The sequence below is a fragment of the Lepus europaeus genome, chromosome 6, assembly GCF_033115175.1.
Source record: "Lepus europaeus isolate LE1 chromosome 6, mLepTim1.pri, whole genome shotgun sequence".
Classification (NCBI taxonomy): Eukaryota; Metazoa; Chordata; class Mammalia; order Lagomorpha; family Leporidae; genus Lepus; species Lepus europaeus.
Genome location: NC_084832.1, coordinates 103,320,118 through 103,329,600, shown reverse-complemented (window position 1 = coordinate 103,329,600; position 9,483 = coordinate 103,320,118). Strand labels below are relative to the sequence as shown.

The window sequence follows — 9,483 nt, the reverse complement described above, 5'->3', positions numbered from 1 at the left end:
CGGAGACGCAAGGGACGCGCCCGCGGTGACGCACTTAGCCTGCGCGGCTGACGTCACTGCCGGGCGCCGGGAGGCACGTTGGCCGGGCTTTGGGCGGGCTTCTCTGGGAGCAAAGATGTCTATGGCTAGTGATTTCTACCTGCGCTACTATGTAGGGCACAAGGGCAAGTTTGGACACGAGTTTCTGGAGTTCGAGTTTCGGCCGGACGGTAAGCAATGTCGGGGCCGCTGGAAAGAAAGGCAGGCGGAGAGGCAGCGGAGGAGGCTCGCAGGATGGGGTGAGCGCGGCTCGGTGGGCTCGTAGCTTGCCCCTGCTTCCCCTGAAATAAAGAAGAGTCTAAGCACATAGGAGGCCCTCGCGGTGTCTGCGAATAAAAGGGAACTGCTGTACACTGAGCGAGGAAAGCTAACCTTGCCGCGGACTGAAATGTAGTCAGGAGTCAGAATCCTGGAATCCGCACCCTAGAAAGGATTTTGAGGGGCGTGGAGTAGGTCGTCGACCTCAAGCTTGAACGTATTTAAGAGCGCCTCCACCAAGTAACTTTGTAACTGGGACGCCAGCAACCTTCTGCCCACCCATTCATTCATTTTCTTCATCAGGCCTGTGTGCGGAAGCAGCCCGCCGGGTAAACAAATGAAGAGAATGAGTTTTATCTATGTGCTTAATTGCAGTTCGCCGTGGAGTGCATTGAGATTAAAAAAAAAAAAAAACAAAGGAGATGCTGGTTCTATGCGGGGGGTGGGGGTGTGTGTGGTGGTGGTGGTGGTGTTGGTTCCCATAGGATGAGCGCCTGACCCGACCCTTGTAATGAGTGAGACTAAGTGTTTTATGTTGATCTTTGAGGGGGAAATAGACTGAGACCATGAGCTGACGGCTAGGTGAGACTGCTACCTGTTGGCCAGCAGCAGTTCTGTCTTTTGACTCCTCTTTACAGCGTGTTATTGTCCGTTGAACTCAGTCGACCTCCAACAAGGGCCATTCAACTGGATAGGTTTTCATTGTTTGCACACCAAATGCTGAGCAAGACATAAATACCAAAATTGAGCATACATTAATGAAGAAGGCTTTAATTTCCCTCAAGGAGTTATGTCTTGGTGGGAGATAACGACGTGTAACTAAGGGTAAAGCGGTGTGGATAGTAAGTACGCTGTGCCTGTTTTGGACAAGGTTCTATGAGAGTCTGAAACAAGAATTAGGGGAGAAATCGCATATAAGACAAGGGAAGCGTGTCAGGCTTTTTAGGCAGAACTCAAGGTAACTACAGCCCTGTAATATTTGGAAACCTTAATCACTTTATTCGTCTTCACTCTCCCCCATCTCTGAAGCTTGGTTCAGCAGCCAAACATATGGATTCATCTTTTTTTTTTTTATTCCCTTTTATAGTACTGCTTTTAATCCCCTTGCCTGTGAACACCATACAGCTGGATCTATCACCGTTAGCCAGTTACATAAATTAAGTGCCCCAGTATTCCGAGGGAAATTTCATACTAGAATAGTGATCTTATCCATGTACCTGCCATCATGCTATTCCACAGTCCACAAAGACTGATTCCCAAGGGTACACCACGTTGGTGTAAGCTATGATTTTTAGAGCACTTGGGATTGTACCTGGGTAACTGAGGAGCCACTGGGGGAAGCCTGCAGCAGGGAGTGTGGAAATCAGGGTGGATTACAATCAGGTATACTTCAGCTAACAAACTGGCCAGTTTGTATCAAGTTTGTATCCAGAAGCAATACACTGTGTGCTTCCGACTTAGAGTGCTTTGCCATGATTGATAGACAGTAATTTGAAGGGAGATAATTAAAAGAGAATGTTTTGGTTTAGTGGAGACAGTATGAGTATTAGAGGAAAATGGAGCTATGTCTGAATCTGGTGTGAACTTGGGCTAGTTACTTAACTGTTTTGTCACCTATGAATAGGTGAGAATAAAATCTGCCTTTTAGGGTTGTTTTACAGGTTGGATTAAGTGCTCTAGGTAAAGTGTTTAGAACCAGTACAGACGTACAACAAAGTTTAAAAGAAATGCTAGTTGCTTTGTTCTTCCCTTTCTAGTTCATGATGTAGCTTAAGAAAATAGGCCTTTAAAAATAACCCATTATGTGTTGAGGTCCTGACATATTTAAAAATTTGGCTAGTTTAACTTCAGCCAATTTACCAACAAATGTTTATTGAGAGTCTACATGTCTAACATTGATCTAAGAGGGAGGAAATATTAATAAAAATGGGAGTTTAAAATGGTCTTTACCTTCAAAGCTGGTTATGGTATCATTTGTTTATCTTAGCTGTGTTTACTTGTTACAGATTGAAGTTTTTTCCTCTTCCCACAGGAAAGCTTAGATATGCCAATAATAGTAATTACAAAAATGATGTCATGATCAGAAAAGAGGTAAGTTCTTTTTGAATGTTTAGTTTTTCACGTTTAGTCCATTTTCCTCTTTAATGAATTTGCAAAAGTACATCTAAGGCTATATTATAAGGAGAAAGCTAATTTGTAGATTGAAATGAGATTCCTTTTAAATTAGTTATCATAGTAGCATATGTGACAATAAATGAGTCTTGTGTTTAAATATATCATTTAATTCACTTTGTAATTAACCTTGTCCTTTTACTTTATTCACTGTTTAAAGCTAATTGCTAATCATGATATAAACATAGTACGGTTTTTAAATGAGGGGCTTAAAAATTAAGGATGAGGAAATAGCTGATGCGTACTTGTCTTTGTCTCTGTGTCAGAAGACCTTGTGTTATCACCATTAACCTCTTGGAGGTACTTGAATTCCCATGTTACACAGAAAGAATACAGGGTTTTCAAAGGGGGCTGGTGATGAAAAGAGGGGAAAGTAAATATGTTAGAAAAGAAAATAATGTTCACATGAAGGATGAATAGTTCTCATCCTGTACTTTTAGAATGAATTTTTTCTCTGTTGTGTTTGAATATTCAGGGTTTATAACTGTTCTGTCATTTTCTGCTGAATACTGGGAAGACATGGATGGACATTATGAAATTTTCATGGAATTCATTTTCAGGCTTACGTGCACAAGAGTGTAATGGAAGAACTGAAGAGGATTATTGATGACAGTGAAATTACAAAAGAAGATGATGCCTTGTGGCCTCCCCCTGACAGGGTTGGCCGACAGGTTTGTATTTAGTGGGCTCTTTAAATGCATGCACATGTAAAACTGGTAATATAACTGTGTTTCCCTTTATTAATGAAGAGTGTTTCCTCATTCTTTGGCTCTGCATTTACTGGGCACCTGGTAAATACACTGTACTTTTATTTCACTTCACTTTCTTTCCTGTGCTGCCGGCTAGCAGTAAGGGAGCAGCTCATAGCTCTGAATTTAGATGTCTTTCCCAACAGTCTCCTCTGTAGCCACCGCAGCACAAATTAGGAGGTTTACACACTGTTAAGCATGATTCCCCTTACGTCTTAATCAGTTTCTAGGCGTAAGTAACAGTGTTGTTAGTTTCATTTAAGACTTAGGATTCTCCTTGACTGTGTAAAATCACTTCCTTCAGAATTCTTATTTTTGCCACCTCATGCTCCAGAGAGAGATTTGATTGACTTCTTTGTTCCCACTGGCTGTTGCATTTGCCTCTCATGTTCCCTTCAGAATCGTTGATGTTTCTCCAAGGGCTTCTGAAGAACTCTGAAGGCCCACTTTCTCTCTGTAGAAAGTTTGGTTTCTGAATTGGGTCTTTTCACCTCTTGGAGAAAGGAGATTGGAGCCCTGGAAGGAAGAAACATTGAATTTCACTTTTACATATTCCCAAGGATTATACTTTGCACCACCTTCGTTGTCTGGAAGAAAATGTGGAGAAATCTATCAGATGCTGACACTCTGTAGCAGTACTTAACTCTTCTACTTAAGGAAACATTTAATTATTTAGGAAAACGAAGGTATAGGGAACAGTATTTGTTTTATGTATTATATCACTTTTAGAAAGTAAATTTGGCTCTCAGATTTCCTTATGCATATATTTATATATGTGTGTGAGTACTAAAAATCAGACACAACTTCAGCTAACCTTTTGGATATTTTCCACTTAGGGAGAGCCTAGGGCTTCTTCTACCCACTTGATGATGTGTTTATGGGTTTCGGTTTGTTGAGAAGTAGAAATTGCCTCTTGGGTCAAAATTTTATGATTGATAGAGAATCTCAGTTCTCCATTTGGTCTCTGCCACAGATTGTGCATTATTAGATCTTCAAATTAAATTAATAGCTAGGAATGCCTTTAATGGCATCTGCTTGTTTAACTTTAAAACTCATTGTAGACATAGTTTCTTAGTTATTGGCTTTAGATGTGCAGATAAATAATAAGAGAAAAATTTATACAATAACAAGGTACACTGGGAACATCTGTTGTATTTCTTTTACTAGGTTTTTTTTTTTTTTTAAGATTTATTTATTTGAGAGGTAGAGTTACAGAGAGAGGTAGAGACATATAGAGAGAGGTTGTCTATCTGCTGATTCACTCCCCAAAAGTCCAAGACTGGGGCTGGGCCAGGCCAAAGGCAGGAGCCAGGAGCTTCTTGCCGGTTTCCCATTTAGGTTCAGGGCCCCAAGCACTTGGGCCATCCTCTACTGCTTTCCTAGCAGCATTAGCAGGGAGCTGGATCAGAAGTGTAGCAGCCAGGATTCAAACCCTGCACTCATATGGGATGCCAGCACTGCAGGCTGGGGCTTTAACCCACTGTACCACAGCACCAGCCCTTTTTCATTAATTCTTAATTTTAATTGTTTTGTGAAGTCAAGAGGATTAGTCTTTACATCTTGAGAGTCCTAGGAGCAAATATTGCTATCACTTCTTAGAGATTGTAGATGTCAATAAGTGTTTTCCTGATTCTTAAGAGTTTTGGATTACACATTTGTAAGATAAGGCTATTTAAATCCTACCTTATAAATTTTATTTTAAGGATTAGAGAGCATGTTTGTAAAGTCCCTAATAACAGGATCAGACACAGGGTAGGTGGTAGTTATTAATGTTATATGTTTTATTTGTAGAACCTTACAGAAAGCGAAAATGCGCTTGCATTTATTATATTAAGATAGGTTCATGCCTATATAGTTATTCCTATAACTTGTGTTCCAAAGTGATGTCTGTAGCTTTGCTGACATTACAAAGAACATTTCTGTGTCATCTCATTTTATACTATCCATGATGTCTCTGGAAAGCAAATTCTTGATCTTAAAATCAAGGATATTGCGTATGAGCAATTTTTAATTTAAGTACAAAGTCTATGTCTAATAGATCAAGGTTTGCTTTTTATCTTCCCCTGGAATGCTGGGAAACTTGCATCTGAAATTGATATTTCTTTGTAGCAAGAATATAGATATCTGTAGGATATATTTTGAATTAATTACATTTCTCTGTATTAAAAATGTTTGAAATTTTATTTTTTTCAGGAGCTTGAAATTGTTATTGGCGATGAGCACATTTCTTTTACAACATCAAAAATAGGTTCTCTTATTGATGTCAATCAGTCAAAGTAAGTATGTTAAAGCATTTTAACTGAATTTGTCATAATTTATGCCAGGCTTATTTTAGAGCTGCAGTCAATTTAAGCTTATTTCAGTGGCATCCTATCAGTTTCTTATGCAGATGTAATTCTGCTTTTTATATCATTAAAGACTTGCTATTGTATCTCAGAGAAGCTAACAGGGCATTTCACAGATTGTCAAAACAGAGTTAATCCAATAGCTTTGTATAATAATGCCCCAACTTTATTAGCTATTTTGTCTAAAAACTTAGGTTCAGTGTCACAAAATTTAAAGAAAGAATGCCAGTGTCATTAATCCTATAGTCATATCACTCTCCTCCTAATACTTGAAGAAATGCAGTATAGCTTAATTCCTTTAGCTTCCTGTGGCTTCCTACATCCCCTGTCTTCTGTGGAGGCATTGTATGGGCCTCTGCAGACCATTGCCCTTGTCTAAGCCAAGAAATTTCTTTCTGCTTCTCAAAGAGAAGTCCCGGTCCTGAATTGTAATCACTTAGTTTGCTTCACCGGTTTGAATGTAAGCTCTGTGAAAACCTTGTTTTATCTCCCAAGTTAGCATAGTGCCTGGCACATACTAAGTGTCTTATACTTTTAAACTTTTAAACTGTCAGATTTATTTTCCTGTAGCTGGGAGGATGTCACGGTCATATCTGACTGGAGTTGTAGATTGGTCCACTGCTTTTGAAAAGTAGTTTGATAATAAGCACCATAAACTGTTAGCGGTTTTCATTCATCTTTGACCTAGTAATTTCATTTCTGAGCCTGTCTTCTATAGAAATATTCTCCAATATTAGAAAAGTTGTATTATGCACAAGATGCTCATTGCAATATTATTTATATTAAGATGAGAATTAGTAAATGAATGAAAAATTATTAGTGAATTATTTTTTGATTGCTGTGGAAAATAGTAATATGAAATAGGGTACAGAATGATTTTAGTCATTGTAAGAAAAAGTGGGCTCCAAGACATGTAGTTACTACAGGAGATTGGTGGTATTACAGTATTGAATATATTTATGTATATGTATATATATCACTTTATGTTTTACATAGCTGTTACTTTCCTAAGGAGAATATTGATGAAGAAACTATTTTTTTTCTTGCAGAAGAGATGTTAATTTTTCAGTTGTTCAATCTCTTTTTAGTTGTCAACAGAATCATTCCTTTCTCCTAAATCCAATTGAAAAAATTGTTTTATGATTTTGGTCTTGTTTTATTTTAGGAATTTATAGAATTGTCTTTCATTCTAGTTACAAAAAGTAACTTTCACCTTTTCAAATTTTAGGGATCCTGAAGGCCTTCGTGTATTTTATTATTTGGTACAGGATCTGAAATGTTTAGTTTTCAGTCTCATTGGATTACACTTCAAGATTAAACCAATTTAATTTTGTATTTTTGAAGCTGTTTATATATTTAATTGAGAGTGGATAAGGGAGGGTTTGTCATTACAATATTGTGATTTTTATCATATGAAATACCTTTTTTTTGTATGTGAATTGAAAATAAGAAAATACATAAACAGGCTCAGTAGTTATCTTCACTTGGGTCCAAGTGGGCTGGACAATTCCCTCACACATTAAATTCTGTAAATAAAAGCCATGTTTTGCTGAAATTTTTCTCCAATAAAACATATAAAAGCCTGAATGGAGAGTGGTTTTTGTATTTTTCTTTTCTATATCTGATTCACTTTAAAGATAATTAGGAATTGTTCTAGTAAGCACATCCTGTGGCAGAGTTCTTTCCTATAAATATATATAGCAAAATTCTCATCCATGGAAGCCATCCATAGATCGTCCCTCATTTCATACCTGATAGAATTTAATTTTCTGGTGCTTACAGAAGTTGCTTATAAAAGATTCTGAATTTTTTACATTTGCAAAGCCCTCAGAGATTATTCACATTTAATTATTTTTGGTATAAACAAAAAGTGTTACAAGAGTCAAGTCAGTACCCCAGGTCAGGCACATCTTTGATTATGCCTTTATTACTCATTTTACAATATTTGTATTTTGTTTATGTGAGAAACACCAGTTCCCATCTTTATATGTTGTATAGAATCTAGACTTAAATACATGTAGGTGTGTGCATATGTTTTTTGATAACTCCTGTGGGGCACAGTTCCCAATTGTGTTTCCCAGTCTTTAGTCTCTTTCTCATAGAGTTCATCTTTTAATTAGTTGTATAAGTGACCATTCCTGTAGCATGGTCTGTCAGAACCTGCAGGGTTCTGTCACTGCTCCAGCCAATGTCTCAGGAAGTTGTGCTGTCCTGGTAGTAGGGTCTGCTAGCCCCAGCAACCATTCAGTACTGCCTTTAGGTGGAAGCATTAGTTTCTGAAGGCTTGTAGGACCCTGAGCAGATAGGTTCTAGAATACCCTGTCTAATGAACTTTTTAATCTAATGGAGATGTATATTTGTGCAGTCTAATGGGATAGCCATTAGCCACATGCTGCTGCTTGAGATGTGCCTAGTGTCATTGAAATCATGGTGCTATTTAACAATCATGAAAATTGTCAAATGTGCAAAAGCATTGAAATAACTATAAGGTAAACACTCCTATGGCGAATCTAGATTGTATACTTAACTGTTTTTTTATGTAAGGAGACTATTATGATAAATCATCAGTTGGTTTTCATCTTACCTGTTACATGCCAATAGACTACAAAATTAAGGAACACCAGTTCTGATTGCAATCAGAGCCATGTGTTTAGTGGCTACCCCCTGGACAGAGTAGTTGTAGAGCATGGCTCCATAGCCTGTTTGCCTCGGAGTCCCATCTGACCTTCTCTACTGCTCGGAAGCCCATGACATTCCTGTCAGGTCTGCTGGGGGAGTCAGCCCATGTGCAAGACTACGCAGTCCTCACCCGTGGGTCTCCTGTATGAAGCTGAATATGTTCCAGCTGTAGACATTGATGAGCGTGTAGCATAGAATCATAGTTCTCTTACATGTCAGCCTTAAAGAGGAACAATGACTCTTTGAGCTGCTGGTATGCTCCCTTTTTTGTTGTTCCTTCAAGTACTCTTCGTTCTGTGACTCCTGTAGAATTAGATAATCCATTCAAAATTGAGCAAAATTGTGGAGAAATGTTGTAGTACATCAAAAAAAGTCTTTTAATGTATTGATTCTTTGACTCTATTCTCTAACTTCACTATAGTGTTAATTTAGAAATTTTTATCTACTGCAATTTCTTACATTCATTCCAAGAATGGAAAGTTCATTAGAATATTATATATATATATATATATATATATATATATATATATATATACACCTATATTCAGATTTATTTATTTCTCTGAAAGGCAGAGTTACAGAGAGAAGGAGACAGAGGGAGATCTTCCATCTGCTGGTTCACTTCCCCAGATGCCTGCCATGGCCAGGGCTGGGCCAAGATGGAGCCAGGAACTTCATCCAGATCTCTCACATGAGTGCAGGAGCCCAGGCTCTTTACCATCTTATGCTGCTTTCCCAGGTGCATTAGCAGGGAGCTGGTTAGGAATGGAGCAGCCAGGACTCCAATTAGCACCATAGGGGATGCTGGTGTCACAGGCAGTGGTGTAACCCTCTGTGCCGGGACACCTGCTCCATTTTACCGTTTTGTCTCTGGTTTTCTTTTACCTTGTTTGAACTGAGTCATACTTGATTGTAAACTGCTGATAGTTAATGATCATTATAAATTAATTAATTTGTGGGGTAGATGTGTTGTAGTAGATTAAGCTGTGGTTTAGGATTTCCACATCTCATATTGCAGTGTGTGATATTGAGTCCAGCCTCTATTTCTGATAAAGTTCCTGCTAATGCTCCTGGGTGATAGCAGGATGATGGCTGCAGTGCTTGGGTGCCTGCCACCCATGCAGGAGACCTGGATAGAGTTCCTGGCTTTGTCTGGCCTTGCCTTAACTCTTGTGGACATTGGGGAGTAAACCATTGGGATGCGAGATCTCTGTCTCTCCCTCTCTTTCATTCTTCCTTGT

General features: G+C 38.5%; 1 protein-coding gene across 1 annotated transcript; it reads left to right on the top strand.

Moving 5' to 3' along the window:
* The first annotated feature begins 53 nt into the window (after positions 1-53).
* Positions 54-7,150, top strand: LOC133762491 (protein mago nashi homolog). Its single transcript, XM_062195489.1, has 5 exons — positions 54-209; positions 2,330-2,388; positions 3,030-3,140; positions 5,412-5,494; positions 6,792-7,150. Exons 1-5 carry the CDS (start codon positions 116-118, stop codon positions 6,889-6,891), a joined length of 447 nt encoding a protein of 148 aa, XP_062051473.1. The 5' UTR covers positions 54-115; the 3' UTR covers positions 6,892-7,150.
* Positions 7,151-9,483: the final 2,333 nt, after the last annotated feature.